Source organism: Callospermophilus lateralis, chromosome 7 (genome assembly GCF_048772815.1).
Source record: "Callospermophilus lateralis isolate mCalLat2 chromosome 7, mCalLat2.hap1, whole genome shotgun sequence".
In the NCBI taxonomy this organism is placed as follows: Eukaryota; Metazoa; Chordata; class Mammalia; order Rodentia; family Sciuridae; genus Callospermophilus; species Callospermophilus lateralis.
Window position 1 is genome coordinate 6,835,883 of NC_135311.1, and position 21,714 is coordinate 6,857,596.

At 34.4% G+C, this 21,714-nt stretch overlaps 1 protein-coding gene across 4 annotated transcripts in view; it reads right to left on the minus strand.

The window, feature by feature from the left end:
- The window catches only part of Ash1l (ASH1 like histone lysine methyltransferase), a 178,231-nt gene that overhangs the window by 142,460 nt on the left and 14,057 nt on the right, over positions 1-21,714 (minus strand). For all 4 annotated transcript variants that reach the window (XM_076862155.1, XM_076862156.1, XM_076862153.1 and 1 more), the window contains exon 2: positions 8,450-8,970. In XM_076862155.1, the coding sequence (XP_076718270.1) occupies positions 8,450-8,869 (420 nt within the window). In that variant the 5' untranslated portion in view covers positions 8,870-8,970. The remainder of the gene's footprint in view (positions 1-8,449; positions 8,971-21,714) is intronic.

Below are 21,714 nucleotides of genomic sequence, written 5' to 3' on the forward strand. Positions count from 1 at the left end.
CAAAATTGATTTAAAAACAGTTTCCCTCTTTTGTGAAAGTACAAAGCAAAATGTTCATTCATTTTTAACAGTTATCTAAAGTTAAAAGAAACAATAAAATTACAAACTTAAGATGGTAGAAATGTTTGAAATTAGCGACAATGACTGCACAACTCTGTGTACCCCTAGTATGGCTGCACATTTTTAAAGGGTAAATTTTGCATATTTGAATTATATCTGAACAACAAATATATATGCTTCATTCTAAAACTGGGCTAACTTTATATAGGGTACAATGTAAGGGAACAACTCTAAACAGAAAATAACCATACTACTATTATATAGTAGAAATGCCAGGAAAGAAAACCCAAAAACCTAGGTAAAATCAAACCAATCTTTTTCAACAACTCCATTTCAAAATAATTAAAATTCGCAGGCACAGTGATGCATGCCTGTAATCCCAGCAGCTCAAGAGGCTAAGGCAGAGATAGGAGGATCTTGAGTTCAAAGCCAGACTCCGCAAAAGCCAGGCACTAAGCAATTCAGTAAGACCCTGTCTCTAAATAAATTACAAAATACAGTTGGGGATGTGGCTCAGTGATTAAGTGCTCCTCAGTTCAATCCCCGGTACAAAAAAAGAAATAATTAAAATTTGTTTAAGCAATTTAAATTTTGCCTGGAAAATCATGAATATGAGCAAGATCTAATGCATATTATTAATACCCACTATTTTCTTACTTGAGAGACATTTATCTACATGTCATTAAATTCTCAAGTTAATAGGTCTTGAATCTAATAATTGAACTCATGGGTTTTAATATTTTTCCACAAAAAATTATTTCATTGATATTAATTACTTTTTCAATGAGGGTTTCTTAAATAACCTAGTAAGATAGCATAGACCTTTCTTTTCTCTTTATTTTTTTTCTTTTTGAGATGAGGGGCTTGCTATGTTGCATAGACTGGTCTCGTAAACTCAAAATCCTCTGCCTCAGCATTCCCAGTATCAGGGATTACAGGTATGCACTACCACACCCAGCTAGGCATTTCTTTTCTAAATAGAAATTTATCTTTTGGAAACAAAATTATAATTGTAGCTATGAATTTTATTTATAATTTATTGTGTTCTTTAAGTATGTATATCTAAACTAAAGTAACATCAAATAAACTAACCAGTGGCAACATGTTAGTCAATCCAGCGACATGTTTCAATGCTATTTGACCTAATTTGTAATGAATACATATTGGCAGTAAAGTATCTATTGCCCCAACCTGTTCTGCTCATCAAAATTTCAATTTTTAATCACCATCACTAGGAAACAGATATTCTATTTTTCATTTGCTACCTAAGTACACTATGATCATAATAGTATACTAAGTATATAATACGTAAGTAGACTAAGTAAACTATGATGCAAAACTCCAAAGTTGAAATTTTCTTTAAATGGTGGAAAGGAATGTATCCTGCTTCTTCTTTTAAATTAGTGTGTGATAAATATAAGTAAATATTATTACTTCCACTTTCACTTTCTAAAATACTACTGGAAAATGTACCATTCTGATAATTTATGAAATGGCACAGAAAATACATGAAGTTGAAAGAGAGCAAAATATAAACATTTTATAGGAAGTGTGTAAGAGAGTTTTTTTCACTTTAGAAAGAAAAATATTAAAGGAAATCCTACTATAAAATTAATAATGAATGTATTTCTTAAAAAACAATCAGGTGATTTCTACTTCTAGCCAAATGGCAAACTAAATAGTATGAAAAGATTCTATTGCTGGATGCAGTGGCACACTATCTTTAATCCCAGTGGCTCAGGAGGCCATGGCAGGAGGATGGAGGATCACAAGTTCAAAGCCAGCCTCAGCAAAAGCAAGGTGCTAAGCAACTCAGTGAGACCCTGTCTCTCTAAATAAAATATAAAATAGGGCTGAAGACATGGCTCAGTGGTCAAGTGCCCCTGAGTTCAATTGCCAAACAGTTTAAAAAAAAAAAAAAAAAAAAGTATTCTATTCTGTCTATTACAACAAAGTAACTTAACCCAACATAAGATATGTATCACGGCAGTGTCTCTCTCCTAGGAAATAACAACAAAAAAAAAATCTCTACAAAGGCCAAAAGAAAAGAAAGAAGGAACAGATCTAATTAGGCATGACTGTCCAGAGGATTAATGCACCAAACTATGGCCTAAGAGGCAAAAGTACAGCCCCCAGAAAAGGAGGTATAAACATTCCTGACTCCTAGCAAAGCAAATTCAAAGCTCAATTCTCAAGCCAACATCAAATTAGGCTCCAAGATAAAGATGAACAAAACACAAACTTTATAATCAGCTGGACAAGTTCTAGGGGAAAAAATACTACATATGCTAATACTACATTAAGCTTATAAATTAATAGGCAAGAAAAAAGCAAACTGCACTGTAATGAGGAAGAATTAGTCCTATCTTTAAAACTATATCACGGGCTGGGGTTATGGCTCAGTAATAGAGCGCTTGCCTCATACATGTGAGGTTTGATTCTTAGCACCCACATAAATAAATAAATAAAATAAAGGTCCATTAACAACTTAAAAAAAAACCAATTTAAAAAAACAAAGAAAGAAAAACCCTATATCATGCTGGCAAATAAAACACAAGCATCAGCAACATAATAGAAATTCAGACCAAACCCAAGTACATAAGGAAATTAGTAGTGCCTCAAATCAGAGAGATCAAAGAGTTCTTTTTTTTTCTTGTTACATGAGTTGTACAGTAGAAAATCCTTCTCCCCAGCTTTCAACCTCATTACATATTTTATTAAAGGTTTCTGTTAGCATCCTAAAATAATGAAAAATATCACACAGTACAGGCAAGTACAAAATGCATCAACATACAGTCTGATAGATAACTATGTGTCTGTTAAAAGCAATATGCAGAAGAAATCAGTAAAACTGAGGTTCTACTGGTGATTGAACCCAAAGCGTCACAGTTGCTAAGGAAGAGTGCTACTCTTAATTCTTTTTCATTTTTTATTTTGACACAGGGTCTTGTTAATTTGCCCAGGCTAGTCTTGAACTTTCGATCCTCCGCCTCGCCTCAACTTCAAAAGTAGCTGGGATTATAGGTATGTACTCCTCACCTAGCAAAGACAGATGTACGCATTTGAAAGAGATGTAGATTTGAACCATAACTCATAACTTTATTACTATACTGTAATAAAATTCAAAAGAATCAAAAATATTTATATGTTAAAAGTGAAACACAAGCCAGGTTCAATGGCATATGCCTGTAACCCCAACAAAGTGGGAAGCTGAGATAGAAGGATCAAAAGTTTGAGGCCATTCACACAGCTTCATAAGATCCTCAGCAACTTAAGTGAGACCCTGTGTCAAATTACAAACTAAAAAGGGCTGGGGATGTGGCTCAGTGATAAAGCACCTCTGGGTTCAATCCAGAACACCAACCACCCACAAAAAAAAAAAAAAAAAAAGGAAGAAACAGAAAGAGTACTACAAAAGAAAGAAACAAAAAAAAATCTTTTAAGAACTTGTAGTGAAAAAGGCTTTTCTAATTACACACCGAAATCCAGAAACCATAAAAGATTTATGATTAAATATAGGTTTTAAAAAAATAACAAATAATTCTACATGGCAAAATAAGATAAGAAATGACTAAAGACAACTAACTGAAAACAAATTTGCAATCCATATTTCAAACGACTAAAGAAACCCTCTTAGTCATGGTATTCAAAAATCTCCAGAATAAATTATTAAAGTAGAAAAAGTTGCAAAGAAAGTGTACAGCATGCTACTATTTATATTTTTTTAAATATTTTTTTTTTTTGAGAGAGAGAGAGAGAATTTTAATATTTATTTTTTAGTTTTCAGCGGACACAACATCTTTGTTTGTATGTGGTGCTGAGGATCGAACCCGGGCTGCACAGCATGCCAAGCGAGCGCGCTACCACTTGAGCCACATCCCCAGCCCCTATTTGTATTTTTAAATACAGGAAGGATATACATATGTTAGACATGTATTTGCTTTATGTGCATAAAATATTTCTCAAACATATCAAAAGCACTGATGAGGGATTTACTTTCTGGAAGTTTCCTTGCATGAACTTTGGTCCCAAACAATTTATTCTTAATGTAGTAGAGGTAAACCTGAAGGCACATTTGATATAAAGTTTTCTTCATTTTGGCTGAGTAATGGTTGTTTTGCTTACCACTTATCACAGAATGGTGCTATTAAACTGCAGAAGGGGGCGGGGATCCAAAATGAATTTGCTCAGATTGTTGAAAATGAGTCATAATAGTAACAATGTTTGTTTTTCCTTTATATGTTTAAAGGGATCTGTAGATGCCAAGCAATCTCTATTAAAATTCCAACGTTCTTTGGAGAAATAGAACACTCTCAAAATTCATATAGAATCTCAAGGAATCCCAATATGCCAAAACAATCTTGAAAAAGAACAAAGCTGGAGGACTCACATCTTATTTCAAAATGAATTGCAAAGCTTTAGTAATCAAAACAAGGTAGTACTGTTAAGACAGAGTGAACAATGGAATTGAAGAGTCCAGAAACAAATCTCCATACACATACATGGAATTTTTTTTTAAACAAAGGAACCAGAACCAGGAAATTAATTCTCTTTAATGAAGATGCTAATAAAACTATTCATATTCAAAAGAATCAAGTTGGAACTTTACCTTAAATCATATACAAGATTCAACTTGAGTCAAAACTTACATATAAAAACCAAAACCATAAAACTCTTAGAAGAATACATAAAGAGAAATACACTGAATTTGCCCAGTTATTACTAAGATACTCCAAAAACATATGCAGTAAAAAACAAATGGACTTCATCCATTTTTTTAATCAAAGAACTCAAACAACACAAATCAAAAATGGTCAGAAAATCTGCAGAGACATTTGTCAAAAGTGATACATAAATGACCACTAAGCCTATGAAAAGATGTGATCATCATTAGTCCCTAGGGACATGTAAATCAAAATCACAGTCAAGAAAGGGAAGGAATAAAGGAGAGGATCTGGAGAAATTCTGGAATACTTATGTGTTGTTGGGAATATGAAATAGTGTAGCATCTATGGAAAACAGTTTGGAACTTCTTCAAAATCTAAACGAGAATTACTATATGACCCATCAACTCCATTCACAAAGTACAGTTGGCCCTCAATATCCATGGGTTGGGCAACCAATGATTGAAGCAACCTTGGATCAAAAATGTTCAGGAGGGGCTGGGGATGTGGCTTAAGCAGTAGTGCGCTTGCCTGGCATGCGTGCAGCCCGGGTTCGATCCTCAGCACCACATACAAACAAAGATGTTGTGTACGCCCAGACTAAAAAATAAATATTAAAAAAATTCTCTCTCTCTCTCTCTCACTCTCTCTCTTTATTTAGAAAAAAAAATGTTCAGGAAATAATTCTATCTATACTGAACATACATACACTTTTTTCTTATTATTCACTAAACAATATTATATGACAACTATTTACACAACATTTACATTACATTAAATATTTAAATAATCAACAGATGATTTAAAGTATATGGGAAATTTTATGTAGATTATACTCAAAACACTATGCTATTTTACATAAGGGACCTGAAAATCCAAAGATTAGGGTTGGGGTGGTAACCAGGGATTAAACTTAGCACAGTCGGCCCCTGAGCCACATCCCCAGCCCTTTTTGTATTTTATTTAGAGACAGAGTCTCACTGAGTTGCTTTGTGCCTCGCTTTTGCGGAGGCTGGCTTTGAACTGGCAATCCTCCTGCTTTAGCCTCCCAAGCTGCCGGAATTACAGGCACGCACCACCATGCCCAGAGAGGATTTTTATATAATATAGGTCCTGGACCCAATATTCTAAGGACACCAAGGGATGACAGCATACATCCAAAGAATTGAAATTGGGACTCAAGGGGTGGGGTTCATGGCTCAGAGGTAGAGCACTCGCTTACCATGTGTGAGGCACTAGGTTCGATCCTTAGCACCACATAAAAATAAAATATTGTGCTTGCCTATAACTAAAAAATAAATATGAAAAAAAAAATTGGGACTCAAACAGGTATTTTTCATACCAATGTTCATTGCAGCATTATTCACAATAGTCAAGGGTGGAAGCAAACCAAGATTCCACCAACAGATGAATGATTTTTTTTTTTTTAATGTGGTGTACTCATATGACAGAACATCACTCCAATATAAAAAGGAATGAAAGGCTGGGGATATAGCTCAATTGGTAGAGTGCTTGCCTCGCATGCACAAGGACCTGAGTTTAAACCCCAGCACCACAAAAAAAAAAAAAAAAAAAGGAATGAAGTTCTGGAAAATACTACATGGAACAACCTTGAGGACATTATGAAATACACTAAACAAAACAGGACAAGTATTGAATGATGACACTTTTATCAGGTATCTTGAATAGGCAAAAAAAAAAAAGTACACGAGACATTCTCAGTTGCTGGGAATCGGGAAAATCGGGAGTTATTGCTTAATGTTTACAGAATTTGGATTTAAGAAGTTTTGGGAATAGTAGTAATGGTTGTATAACACAGTGAATGTGATTAATGCCATTGAATTGTACAGTTAGAAATGGTTTAATTTTTATTTATTCTTTAATTTTTTATTTTTTTGGTACACAGGGATTGAACCCAGGGGCACTTAATCATTGAGTTACATCAGCAGCCCTTTTATTTTCAGACAGGGTCACTGGGATTATAGGCGTTTGCCACCATGCCTGGCTTTAAAATGATTAAAATAATAAATCCCAAATTACACATACATTTAGCATCAATCTAAAAAATGAACATAATACACTAAAAATCATTTAATTTAAATGGTGCATTTGTGATATTTGAATTATATCTTGATAAAGATGTTATTTAAAAACAGATTATACTTCCATTTCAGAAATGAGGAAAACAAGGCTCAATTTACCTAAGATTTATCCTGTTGATTTTTTTCAAGAACTGGATACAATACCCAATTTTTCCTGACATTATAATCTGCAAACTTATTCATATGATTTCATGAAGAAGTCATCATAAAATATATCTTAAATCTCTATACTCCTTATGCAGAAGGGCAATCTATTAGAAATTTCTGAATGCCACAGCAATTTGGAGAACAAAAGAGCTTTGCAGCATTGTAGTTTCTGGTAACAAGTAAAATGCACATGAATGACAGGAAAGAATTAAAGCAGGCTGGGGATGCAGTTCAGAGGTAGAGTGCTTGCCTAATGTGCACAAGCCCTGGGTTCGATCCTAAGTCACACGCGCAAATGAGGGAGGGAGGGAGGGAAGGAGGGAGGAAGGAAGGAAGAACCCAATCCTAACATAGCAGTATTTCTAGGGTCCATCACAAGCGTATGTTATTGCCAAGTAATCTTATGAAAATTTTACAGAACTTTGTTCCATAAAAAACAGGGATTTCCAAAACTTGCAACCAGCATCTCTTTCTCTGCAGAACAGATCATAACAAAAATTTATCAGAATAGAGGCAACTATTGATTAACATGAGAAATGGGCATATAGGGGAAGGAAGGAAGGAAGGAAGGGAGGGAGGGGAAAAAAGAAAGGGGAAAAAAAGAATTAATGATAAAAAACCAAATCATCATTTAAAACAGTGAGTAATATTCTTTAAGCCAAAATATTAAGCCAACTCTTTCTCCCTGTTTTACTCATATATGAATACTATCTTAAATCTGTGGGAATATATATAAAATATATATATATATAAAATAATGCATAAAGGGACTAAAACTTGTGGTCAACAAAATAAAGCACAAATGTAAGATCTTTATTAGACAAGGTGAACAGAATGAAGAAGAATTAGACGAGTAATTGGATATCTGATAGAAGGGGGATGACTTTTATTTTTGTTTTTTTGAGATGGGGTCTCACTACGTTGCACAAAATAGTCTCAAACTCATGAACTTAAGCAATCTTAAGTAGTTGGAGCTTCACCCAGCTGACATTTTTAATATATTAACTTGCTTTATGAGTAACAACAACAGAAATATTTTACAAAATAATTCATTTAACAAAAGCTTTCAACATTTCTTAGTGAATCTGATACTTTCCAACCATCCTGGAAGGCAGGTAATAATATAACCAATTAATAATATCTTTGGGCTCAGTTTCTCCTCTGTTAATTTGTCCATGATGACACTGTTAGTAAGTAGGAAGGCAAGATTCAAATCTAGGTTTCCTGACTACAAATCCAATATTTTTCCCACTAACCTTAGGAGTAATAATCAGAGTATGCTCCATTTTAAATATCTGTCATAATTTTATAAGTAAATATTATTACATTGTATACCATTACATCTTTGACATGACTCACAGACTATTTGGAAATAATGTAAAAAGATTAAAATCAAATTTCCTGGAATAGGTATGTAAATCAATAGAAAAATCTGAATACTGTCAATGACCACATATTGCTGGGCATTACACTTACCCTTTTTGGAGGACAATGTTCACTCTTTTCATCTGTCATTTTCCCACTTTTAAGCGTTTTCCTTGGGTGCTTGATAGTTGTTTTTATGGCAGGTCGACATACATAATTCTCCAAGTTCTTTGGAGGTTTTTTAGTTCTCTTAGCCTGAAGGCCAATTTTCAATTTTAAATTTCCCTCTGAAAAGTTTGTCTCTTTCACTGAAAACTGTTGCTGTGCATCAGTCAAACCATCATCTTTCCCTGCTTCAATGTTTCTTTCCCGATTCCGCTTTCGAAGGTCCTCTTCTTCCTTTGTGTTACTCTCTAGCTCTACTTCTCTCTTGCTGACCAGTGTGCCAGTACTGATGGCAGAAGGACTCTTTCTTGAAAAACCTTCGGAATCAGAACCCAATCCTAACATAGCAGTATTTCTAGGGTCCATCACAAGCGTATGTTATTGCCAAGTAATTTTATGAAAATTTTACAGAACTTTGTTCCATAAAAAACAGGGATTTCCAAAACTTGCAACCAGCATCTCTTTCTCTGCAGAACAGATCATAACAAAAATTTATCAGAATAGAGACAACTATTAACATGAGAAATGGGCATATAGGGAAAAGGATAAGAAGTCAAAAAGCACCCAAAAAATCACAATTAAAACAGATCAAATTATAGTTTGAAATAGATTTAAGACCATTTAGTTAAAAATATGTTTTAAAATTTCAGAAATTTTTTACTCTACAAATATCATGAACAAATATAAGTGGCATGGTACAAATCAAAATTGAAAAATCACTATTACAACTCAATCAAAAAATTTTTGCAACTGATGGTCAAGCAAACACAAAGATAAAAATAATTTAATTTTTTTAGAACTCTTCAATTTGAAAAGAATATATTCCTTATATTTTAGTTAAATAAAATCAGTTTTACTGAAAGTAAAGGACATTTTACTGGTTTTAAGTGGGTTTCAGTGTTCTAACCATTTTTAAGAAACTGTCAGGCTTTTTATGTTAGGACTTTGAGGCAGGAATAATCTTGCTGTACAATTTAACTCTGAATTCACTCAATCCATTCAAAAATATTTCTGACCACCCATTATATGCCAGGTATTATACTACATCCTGGAAATATATTATGTACTCAACAAATCCACTCAGTTCCTAAATTTATGAGGCTTAAAATCTAGCAAAAAAGACAACAGAGAAATGACTGAGAACAACTGCTATAAAAACTTTTGAAAATCAGAAATTAATTTTTATAAGTTTTCTAATAGCAAATAGTCAGTTGACACGTGTCAATTCCCCAAATGCATAATATTTGGCAGAGGGCAGCTTACTGAGCTACACCCCCAGTTTTCTGCATTTTTTGAGACAGTCTCACAAAGTTGCTGAGGGTTTTGCTAAATTGTGGAGGTGAGCCTCAAAACTGTGATCCTCCTACTTCAGCCTCCTGAATCACTGGGATTATAAGAGTGTGCCACTATACCTGGCTACATATATTTTAAAAAGAGCATTTTGATTTATTTTTTGATAGGTGGTATGCCTAATCTAAGAATCTATACTGTACAACCTTCCCCCATCTATAAAGGTCCTCATGAAACCAGATTAGCATATAATCCAAAGGCCGGCTGGTGAATATAAAATAAAACAAAATAATCTACTATTCTTGAGGACTCAAAGACTTGTATTGTTTCAAGCATATGCCCAACTCAAGATCCGGGATTAGGAGTTGAGGCTATAGCTTAGTGGTAGAGCACTTGCCCAGAGTGTGTGAAGCACTGGGTTTGATCCTCAGCACCAGATAAAAATGAATTTTAAAAAAAAAACTGTGTCTATCTACAACTAAAAAGAAAAAGATCAAGGACTAGTATTTAGAAAAAGGATAATCTCATATCCCTTGGAAAATACCATTTATGAAATAAAATATTTTACAATTTTCACTATGTGCCTTAATGATTTTCTTTTCAAAGGACAAAGACCATGCTATAAAGCTGTTATACAGCTCCTACAAGAAGTATCAGAAAAATACCTAACCCAACAACTGGCATGAGGCAAGGATTTAACAACAGAAACACAATATTTTAGTACTGGTAGTAGTTGTAGCAATGGCAGCAGCAGCATTTTAAGCAGTTACTAAGCAAATGATGGTCAACTGACTATTCTCTTTAGTGTCCCATTCCGAAAGAATAATCTTCCAATGATTTCACTTTGGTAAGTCTGTCAACTACTTTACAATGGTATTCAAGGTTTTTAATAAACTGGCTATTCTCACTATTTAAACTTGTTTAATCTTATTTCCAACATACATCTCCTATGATTTAGTCAACTCAGTTTTCTTTACTGTCTCCAAGAACTCATATTTGCTTTTGCTTCTGTATCATAATGCTTTCTCTCCCTTAAAAGTACAAAGTTCTATCTTTAATATGATGGATTTGGGATTCTAAAATTCAAAATACTCTGAAAACTAAGGTTTTTATCATAATTTATTAGTGACAAAACCTGACCTGCACCTATTTTAGTCTTAATCATCATAATTTCTATGCAGGGGCTGGGGCTGGGGCTCAGCAGTAGAGTCCTTGCCTAGCATGAGTTGGGCCCTGGGTTCGATCCTCAGCACCACATATAAATAGATAGATAGATAGATAGATAAATGTATTGTGTCCAACTACAACTAAAAAAATGAATTTAAAAAAAATAATTTATATGCAAATTTACATGTTACAATGCAGAAGTATTAAGGTGTTTGATTACAGAGTGCTTTTCCAAACACTCTGGTGCCACGTCACCCAATCTATGTAACCTTTTTAAAAGCTGGGAAACAGACAAATCTTTGGCATCAAAGATTCTGAAGGATGGGCTATGGACCTATGTTCTCAGACCTACATTTAAGCTTGTAATGACTGATCCATCCCTGAATACTTATTATTCACATAGAATCACAATGGGGGCAACTGAGTTTTTCTTACTCCACATGTCAGCATCTGGGGATACAAACAAGTATTTGAATGGATGAATGAATGAAGGTCTCTATAATTTCAAACACAATATTTGGCCTATGGCAAATGTTTCTCCTTTTCTATTTTACATAAATATCCCGTGTTACAATGAGAAATTTATAAATAATTTTTTTCTTTTTCTTAACATATATATTTCATATAGATGGTTTTCTAAAATATATTAATTTTATCAGTGACATTTCTCAGCACGTTTTATACCTCTTCTGTCCCTGTACCATCAAGGGTTGTCTAAGAAAAGCAAATATGCTGACTGATCTCATTTTATATTCCTACCAATAACTTTAAGTGAGCCCTTATTACAAACAACTTATTTCTCTAATCCATGTACTCCAGCACCCTTCTAGATAACTACTTCATCCCATCTTCACTCCCTTCATCAACTGCCTACTGTCTGACAATGGCAGTAGAAAGGATCAGAAGAAAATTGCCAAAACAACCTATTGTTTATCTCCCCACCTATCTCCATCTATTTCTACAGACTGCCTTCCTTCTTAAACAATACATAAATTGTTTCTACTTCTAATTCATTTGAGGACTAAATCCTATGAGTTTTGTTCACGCAACTACATCCCCCTTTCCCATCATATCATCTTACCTTTCCTCTGGATAATGCCAATCATCATGAAAATACACTAAAGTATCTCCTCATCCAAGAAAACTTCTTTACTCCACATGCTCCTCCAGTCTCCCAATTCCCTATTCATCCTTACAATAAAACTTCCTGAAAGAGTTCTCTATAGTCCCTATCCTTAAATCCTCATATTTTCTTCTCATGAATATACAATCACACTTTCACAGTCACCATTGCACATAAACTTGTCAAGGTCACCTTCATGTTGCTAAGAACAATATCAATTCTCAGTCCTCTCTATTGGGGACCACCCTGAACAGGAGGATGCATACACCTTTAAGTCTTGAGCAAGGAGGTAGTAGACTGGCATTGCACCCATTGCAATGCATGTACACTTACCTCTGCTCAGATAGAAAGGTGGAGCTCTGGGAGTTGGCATTACCCAATGGGAGTGGACTGACTCCTTGTTCCTTTGTAATCCTACCCCTTGCCTGTTTTTGGATAGAATGTTCCATCGAATAGCTCCCTCCAATAAAAGTCAAGTTTCAGGGCGAGCTCCCCCCTCTTGCCAGCCTCCCATGCTTTTCTCTTGCCCCTCCTTGTGAGGGCTTGTGGCTGGAGGTGGAGAAGCCATCCTAATGCCTGTGAAAAAGGTTTCTTTTGTGTGTACTTCAAATTTGTTTTTATTTCACAAAGAATTTGTGTCACTTCAAATTCACCTGAGTGACCCCGGTTCAGCAGTACGGGCTACACCTCTCATCTCACCAGACCACTCAACAAAATTAGAGCAGAACAGTCCCTTCCTATCTTCACAAGACTTCCAGAATACCTGTCTTCGGTCTTCTCCCTCACAGACTGGTCAATCTCTCCTTTGCTGGTTTTCTTCTTCATGACAGGTAAATATGAGAGTCCTAGGACTCTTCCTTATTCCATCTACACTTCCTTCATAAATGACCTAATCCAGTCATTGATGATTCATAAGTATCCATCTCCAGAAAAAGACAAGTGGAGACCTCTTCCTGGAACTTCAGACTCTTATACTAAATGCATACTTGACACACTGGCTGGATGTATAATAAATAGGCACTTCAGGCTTGACATGTTTAAAATCAATTCATCTTTGCTCATCACCAGAAATCTATTATTCCCATGTGTTTCCTGACAACCCCAACCAGAAATATGAGGTCAAAAATTTCTAATCAGATTTTGATTCCTTTCTGTCCCTTGTAATCCACATGCCCATTTGTTCAGCAAACTCTATCAGATTTACCTTCAAAATATATGTAGAATCGCTACTTCTCACTATTTTGACAGACATCAGATACATGTGATCATAATATCTAACCTGGAATACAATAGCCTTCTAACTTGTTCCTGGCTTCAATTCTCATATCTCTTACAGTTTTCTCAAGTCAGCAGCAAAATGATCCTATTAAAGCCTGAGTTAACTGTGTCACTCCTTTAATCAAAACCATAATGGCTTCCTAGCTCACTCAAGAGTAGAAGCCAGATTTCTTATAATGCTGTATAGAGAGTATTTAATCTACCCTACAATCCTCTCTACCTCACTTCCATGTCTTACCAGTCTCCCTACTTAGTTCCCAGTAGAGGGTACAAAGATCTTTCTTTAGTGTCCCAAATACAACAAAAAATAAGTCGTATAACTCAGGGCCTTTTCATTTACTACTGCCTGACTAGACACCCTTACCTCAGATAATTGTATGGTCTTTTTCACTTGATGTCTTTGCCTAAATGTAAACTTATAGAAAAGGCATTCCCTGACAACTCTATATAACAGAAAGATCCCCGTTCTCATCACTCTCTTCTCACACCCTATGCTGTTTTTATATACTCTAATATTCCTCTCATTATCAGGTACACAATACATTTATTTGTTTATTGCCTGTACCTTATTCCACTAGGAAATGGACTTTTGTTAGTTCAGTTCATTGTTGTATCCTAACACCTACAACAGTAACCTATCACAATAAGTAGGTTTCAAAAATATTTGCTAAATTAATTTCATGCCGTATGAGAGTTTTGATGTTATTGGCTCCAATTGGTCCTTTTTCAATTTTACTTTTCCCTTTCTTGTTTCCTAATTTCTAATGACCAACCTGGGTTTCATATTTCTAAAGGCAAACTGATGTACCTGCCATGTATCTTTTTGGTTAGTTGTTAAAACAAATTCTTTGTGAAATAAAAACAAACAACATTTTACACAAAAACAAGTATTTTTATATTCATTACGCTCAAATACATACTTTCTTAAATTTCCCTATAATTTTTTTGTTTGTATGTCATGAAAGAATTCCAGGAGCCTTACTATTTATAAATGGAAATTAGAATTTCAGCATTTTTCCCAAAGAAAGGAAATCATTCTTGACCCTTACTGACTCACTGTCAAAACATTAAACAGAAGGGTCCAGCAAAGCACAGTGGCGCACACTTAAAATCCCAGCAGCTCAGGAGGCTGAGACACAAGGATCAAAGAGTTCAAAGCCATCCTCAGCAAAAGCTAGGTGTTAACTAACTCAGTGAGACCGTCTCTCTAAATAAAATACAAAATAGGGCTGGGGATGTGGCTCAGTGGTCGAGTGTGCATGAGTTCAACCATCCGTACTCATTCCTTACCAACAAAAAAAGAGAAGGGTTGGAGAGAAGCAGGATTCTCGTCATTTTTTAAAATGCAGAAAAATAAATCCAAGTACATATATAAAACAGCAGGATATCAATATACAGAAAAGAGATTAATTTAAAAACATTGATAATTTCTCTAGAAATGTATATAAAAATAGAAATTCCATGTTTCCTAAGCTGATCAAGGAGGAAAACAGAAACTATGCCTATGGGCTTATTTTGTGAATCCATTTCGGCAATGGGCAGTGACACTAGGAAATAACAACTGTCAAACTCCACATACCAAATTTAAGTATTTCCAATAAAGATATAACCAAATTCTGAACATACTTTAAAACAAAGAGTACTTTTTGCCTACTGAATGTAAACTTTAAAACTCAGTGAGTCCCAATAGCAGCTGTCAGATTGAAGGGTTTTTTTTGAACTTTCAAAGCAATTATTTGTGAATGACATTCTTGTAGCTTTTGGAAAGATATTTACCTATACAACTAGGTTTTCCATCCAGGGTCAAGAGTGTCATGTTGTTACACAACTTATTATGGTTCCTAATATATTTAATTTAAAATATAGTTCCAAGGGCTGGGGTTGTGGCTCAGTGGTAGAGCACTTGCCTAGCATGTGTGAGGCCCTGGGTTTGATCCTCAGCACCACATAAAAATAAATAAAATAAAGGTATTGTATCCAACTGCAACTAAAAAATAATTTTTAAAAAAATGTAGTTCCAGGGCTGGGGATGTGGCTCAAGCGGTAGCGCGCTCGCCTTGTGTGCATGCGCCCCAGGTTGGATCCTCAGCACCACATACAAACAAAGATGTTGTGTCCGCCGAGAACTAAAAAAAAAATATATTAAAAAATTCTTTCTCTCTCTCTCTCCCCCACTCTCTCTTTAAAATAAAAAAAAAAAATTAAAAAAAAATGTAGTTCTAAGGAGAAATACAGAACTCAGACCATTAGAATTTCTTTGCTCAAAGAGGTAAGTTCAAACTTTATTTCACAAGCAACTTTGAGATTTATGTTTTCAAATCTCTGGAATAATCCAGAATGGTCTAGAGTCCAAAATCAAAGAAAACATCTTTATACACAAAGTTCTTTTCCATATATAATTACAGCAGTGTACAAACTCTAGGAAATTCTAATCATATTAATAGGACACATATATTACATAAACACAATGGATGATAATCTAATCATATAGTAGACGCTCAAAATTTTAAAAAATCAAAATTCATGGTGATTCACAGTGTACTCCCTATACATTCTGCAATAATCCACTAAACCTGGGAAAGCAATCAAATACAGGACTTACAAATACAGCACTTCCGCTGTGGATAGAGCTCTGCAGAAGACCCTGCGCTTATTAGCCTGCGTGAGGCACTGAGTTCAATCCAAAGCACCCAAAGTATTTGTGTTTGTGTGTGTGTGTGTGTGTGTGTGTGTGTGTGTACTTTTGAATAGGAACTGATCAAAATTGTTTATCACATCCATACCCTATTCCCTCTAGTGAAGACCTCTAACCACATTTATACTTGCCATCCTAATCCCACATCCAAATAATAAACCATAGATCTGATAAAAATTATGTAATATACTGTTGTTAATATAAGTGCTCTGAGGCTGATGTGACTTGCTCAGCATACACAAGACCTTGGATTTGATTCCCAGCAAGACCAAAAAAACAAATGAAATTTAAAAAAAAGATATTCTGGGGCTCGGATTATGGCTCAGTGGTAGAGCACTTGCCTAGCATGTGTGAGGCACTGGTTCGATTCTCATCACCACATATAAACAAACATCCATCAACAAGTAATAAAAAAAATTTAAAAAGATGTTCTAGTCTAACATACAGAACCTCTATTATGATTGGAAAGAGTACAGGAACACTTTGACTACACACTATTTAGCAAGACAATATAAAATCAACTAAGATTTTAACAAGTACTACTAATGAATCCTTGGAGATTAATATTAGTAGCTTAAAAAGTAATACAAAAATTCCTAATATTTTCTCAGTTTTTAATATGTGCAAAGCTCTAAGCCTATTGTTTTATGTATCTCATTTACACCTCACAATAACCATGAGGTAGTTACTAGTAACTTTTTTTTTTTTAGTTGTAATTGGACACAATACCTTTAATTTATTTATTTTTATGTGATGCTGAGGATCAAACCCAGTGCCTCACGCATACTAGGCGAGTGCTCTACCACAGAACCACAGCCTCAGCCCATAACTCTTTTTACAGATGGAAAAAAAGGCTTGATGGTCAATAAAAGGTGATCCAGGTCAGCCTCGCTCCTCTTAACTATTACATTATGTTACCACCAAGAAAAAATTTTTAGTTCTAATGTTATTATTCTTCAAGTATATCTGGCATACCTGCTACCTCACACTCTAAACTAGAATTCCTACTACCTCTTTAACCAATCCATCATTTCCTTTATGGCTTTATCATTCTTAATCTATTCCTTCATTAATTCAACAAATATTTCCTGAAAGCCTCAAAATCCATTTTGAGAAATGTGGCGTGCTCTTGGATGCAGCAAATGTACAAAATACAAATATGGTAATTGTATAAATATATAATTATAAACAAAATGTACTACTATAAATATCAGCCCTAAAACAGCAGGAATTTTTGTTTGTTTTCTGTACTGCCATCATCAAGAGAACCTGGAGGGACAGGGAACAGATCTTAGAAAAACATTTAACATTTAAGCTGAGACTTGAAGTCTCAGTAGAAAAAGGCCAGGCAAACTGTCAAGTGAAAAAGATAAAGAAAAAGGGAATAATATGTCTAAAAAGTCCCTAAGATTAAAGATTAACAGAAGATTAATTGAAGAAGTAAGAACACCAAATGGAAATAAAAGACAAATGAGAATAGCTCGCAAAGGGCCTTGTTGAGATATATTAAGGACCTGAAATACAAAAGGCTCTCAGCAGCAGAATAGCAAGATACAATTTATATTTTGAGAAAATGTCTCTGGTTGCTGTAGAAAAAATGATAGAAAGCAAGAGTTTTTTCTGAAACACAACACTCTTACAACGTTAATCTTAAGATTAATATACTAAACTAGAAATGGTAAAACTGGAAATAGAAAAAAAAGATGTATTTAAGAGACTGAGATATAACTAACATAATTTGTGATTAAGATGTCTCAAAATAAAAAATAAAAAGGACTGGGGATGTCGGGCTGGGGTTGTGGCTCAGTGGTAGAGTACCTGCCTCACATATGTGAGGCACTGGTTCAATCCTTAGCACCACATAAAAAATAAAGTTACTGTGTTCATCTACAAGTAAAAAATATTTTTAAAAGGACTGAGGATGGGATTCAATGGTAAAATGCCTCTGGGTTCAATCCCCAGTACCAAAAACAAATTTGCATATATATGTACGTGTGCGTATACACATATGCATATACACATGTGTGTATAAATGAAATAATGGAGGTTTTTTTTAACTTGGTAAAGGTAATTTATTAACTTATTTAAAATTCCTACATATACTTCAAAGCATTAAGTAGTATACAATAAAAATACAGTGTTATCTGTTAATTAAAATTTTCTTTAAATACTAGGAATTATTTTTTCATTTAAAATTGCCACATTGTAGAATATTTTTAGTTTAAAACAAGTAAAATCTAATTTTTCTCATCTGTGAGAAATTTTTGTTTCACTTTGTTGTCTTTATTAATCATAGATAATGGTTGTAATCATTATTTATTAACATTAAGAAGCAAGTATAAATGAACTACATTTTTTTAAAAAAATGTATACCACATTATGTATTTAAATTCATCCTGGGTTTCATGTTCTTTAAATTTCTTATAGATGTACTGGATGTGGTGGTACATGCCTGTAATCTCAGATGCTTAGGAGGCTGAGGAAGGAGGATTACAAGTACAAAGCCAGCCTTGGCAATTTAGCAACACCCTGTCTCAAAAATAAAAAGTTTTTAAAAGGGTGGGGATGTGGCTCATGGTAGTGTGTCCCTGGATTTCATTCTAGTAAATAGGGGGAAAAAAATTCTTACAAGTGACCATCCTATTTCTTGGAATGTATCAAAGAGGAGGGAGATTTCAGTCAGGGAGAAGAAAGTGCAAAAGCTCTGAGGAAGTATTTTTGTCCTGTTTAAGAAACAAAAGGGAAACAGTTGCATCCCCTTTCTGCAACTGAGTGAGTAGGAGATGAAGACAGGTAGATGAAGAGAAATAAAAGACATGCAGGACAGATTACAAAGGGCTTTGCAAATTTGTAAGAACTCTGGTTTTTTTACTCTGAGGTAGAAAAACAACTAAAAGGTTTTGACCAGTGAAATGATCTGAGGCCTTAAAAAGATCACCCTGGCTGGGAACAGTAGTGCACATTGGTAATTCCAGCAACTCAGGAGGCTGAGGTAAAAGAATCACAAGTTTGAGACCAGCCTAAGCAATTTAGCAAGATCTTGTCCTGTCTCAAAATAAAAACTAAAAAGCACTGGGAATGTGGCTCATTGGTAAAGCTCCACTGGGTTCAATCCCCAGTACCAAATATATATATATATATATATATATATATATATATATATATATATATCACCCTGCCACTGAGCTGAGAAACAAATTTTTGCTCTAATAATCTGTAATCATCCTTTACTCTTTCTTCTTTCTCTCAAACTCTTCACAATGTAGTCAGTAAGCGAAACCTGTCAGCTTTACCTTCAAAACATATGCAATCATCACTTCTGACTGCTTCAACAGCTACTACATATGAATGATTTTGCTGTCAAAGAAGAAATAGTATTTTTAATGCTTCTACATACTCAAGAAACTTGTTTAATTGAAAAAAGTTTAAAATCTGACCACAAATGACAATTATTATATTTATCAAACATTATCAAACAAACCCAAAGAAGTCAAAACTCCCTGAAATAATATAATCTGTTCAAAAAAGCTCAAAGATGGTAGATTTTAAGGGATAATTTCAGGAGTAAATTTTACAATGATAGTATTCTGCAAACCAAAAACTTAAACATTATTCAGTCACTGAAATGAATTTAAAGAAATAAAAGAGCACAGTATTTGGGCATCATGAAGTGTTTTTCAAATTCTACTATTATTTATTTACCTTAGGCCTACTAGACGCCATCACCTAGTGTTATATATCACTCATTTGGGGCTGGGGATGTGGCTCAAGCGGTAGCGCGCTTGCCTGGTGTGCGTGCGGCCCGGGTTCGATCCTCAGCACCACATACAAAGATGTTGTGTCCGCCGAGAATTAAAAAATAAATATTAAAAAATTCTCTCTCTCTCTCTCTCTCTCTCTCTCTCTCTCTCTCTCTCTCCCCCCCCCACTCTCTATTAAAAAAAAAAGAATTAAAAAAAAATATATATATATATCACTCATTTAATTCTGACAATAACCCTGTGAGATTTAAATAACCACATTTTAAAGATGAGCAAACAAGCTTGGAAAAATGACTTAGCACCAAGATTGTAAAGCTAGTAAATGGAAGAAGTTGGAGCTGGGGGTGTAGCTCAGATAGAACATCTGCTTATCATGGGTTCAACACCCTGTACAAAAATTAAAATGAACTGAATGCAAGGCTCCTACTGGATATTTATATGCAAAAAGAAAAAAAAGTAACTCAGACAATTACCTCATATCATACGCAAAAATGAACTCAAATACACAACAGACACAAATCCAAGAGTAAAAACTGTAAAACTTCAAGAAGAAAATATAGGAGAAAAATCTCAATGCTGTTGAAATAAGCAAAGATTTCTTAAATGATACCAAAAGCATGATTTATAAAAGAAAAATCGGATAAATTGTACTTTATCAAAATTATAAACTTTTGTCCTTCAGAAGGTACTGAGGCTAAGAAGACAAAATGATACATTTGAGGTGACAGATTCTTGCCCAGATACAGCAGACTTCTAATTTTTAAATGCGCTGATTTAATCATTATACAATGCATACAACTGATATATTGAAACATAACATTATATGCTATAAATATGTACAATTATTTTGTCAATTAAGAATAAAAATAGGGGCTGGGGATGTGGCTCAGTGGTAGAGCGCTCGCCTAGCATGCGTGAGGCACTGGGTTCTATCCTCAGCACCACATAAAAATAAAATAAAGATTTTGTGTCCACCTATAACTAAAAAATAAAAAAAAAAACTTTAAAAAAAAGAATAAAAATAAAACTGAAAAGATGAAGACAAGCCACTGACAAGTAGAGACTTCCATGATAATATACTTTCCTAAAGTCTTTCTGGCAGTTACTCCTAAGCCTTATTTGCTGGCCTGATTTGGTCTACTAGCCCTTCAAATGCTGAATTTCCTTGGCTTTGGTTTTTCCTACTCTAAATTCTATCCCTAGGTAACATATTGTACTTGCATATAATAAAGTATACTAGATTGTAAGACTTTTAAGATGCTGACAGTACATTTGGAGCTTGTTCAATATCTTGACAAGGTCTACTCCTCCTCCAGTCTTTCTTTCCAATTTCAGTGTCACCAGTTGCTCAAGTCAAAAAACTAGCATCATTCTGATACTCTAGGTCCATTTTTCCCAACCTTCAACCTAATATCAAAACTTGTGAATACCACACAGATACAATTACACCAAGTTCTCTCCACTTCCATTATCTAACTTGTCCAAAAAACCAACAACTCTTGCCCAGAATACAGCAGACTTCTAATTTCTTTCTATATCCACCTTATTTTCCTCTAGACCAATCTGCAGCCAGAAAGTTGTTTTTAAAAATAATCAATCTAATTTTCAAACTTAATACCTTTGGATGTTTACTTCTCTTCAGAAATAATGGTCCCCAAATCCAGTCATAACTTATAACCTAAGTTCTGCAGTATGGTATAGTGGCGTTAAGGACACATACTCTATAGTTAGAATACATAGGCTCAGATCTCAGTTCTTGGACAACATGCTCTTTTGTGTAAACAGAAATTGTTAAGAGTTTAATGAACTAATACATGAAAAGTACTTAGACCAGTACTTCACACATCACTGGTGCTTACTTTTTGTTCTTGTTAACTGCCCCTACTTATATCTAGCT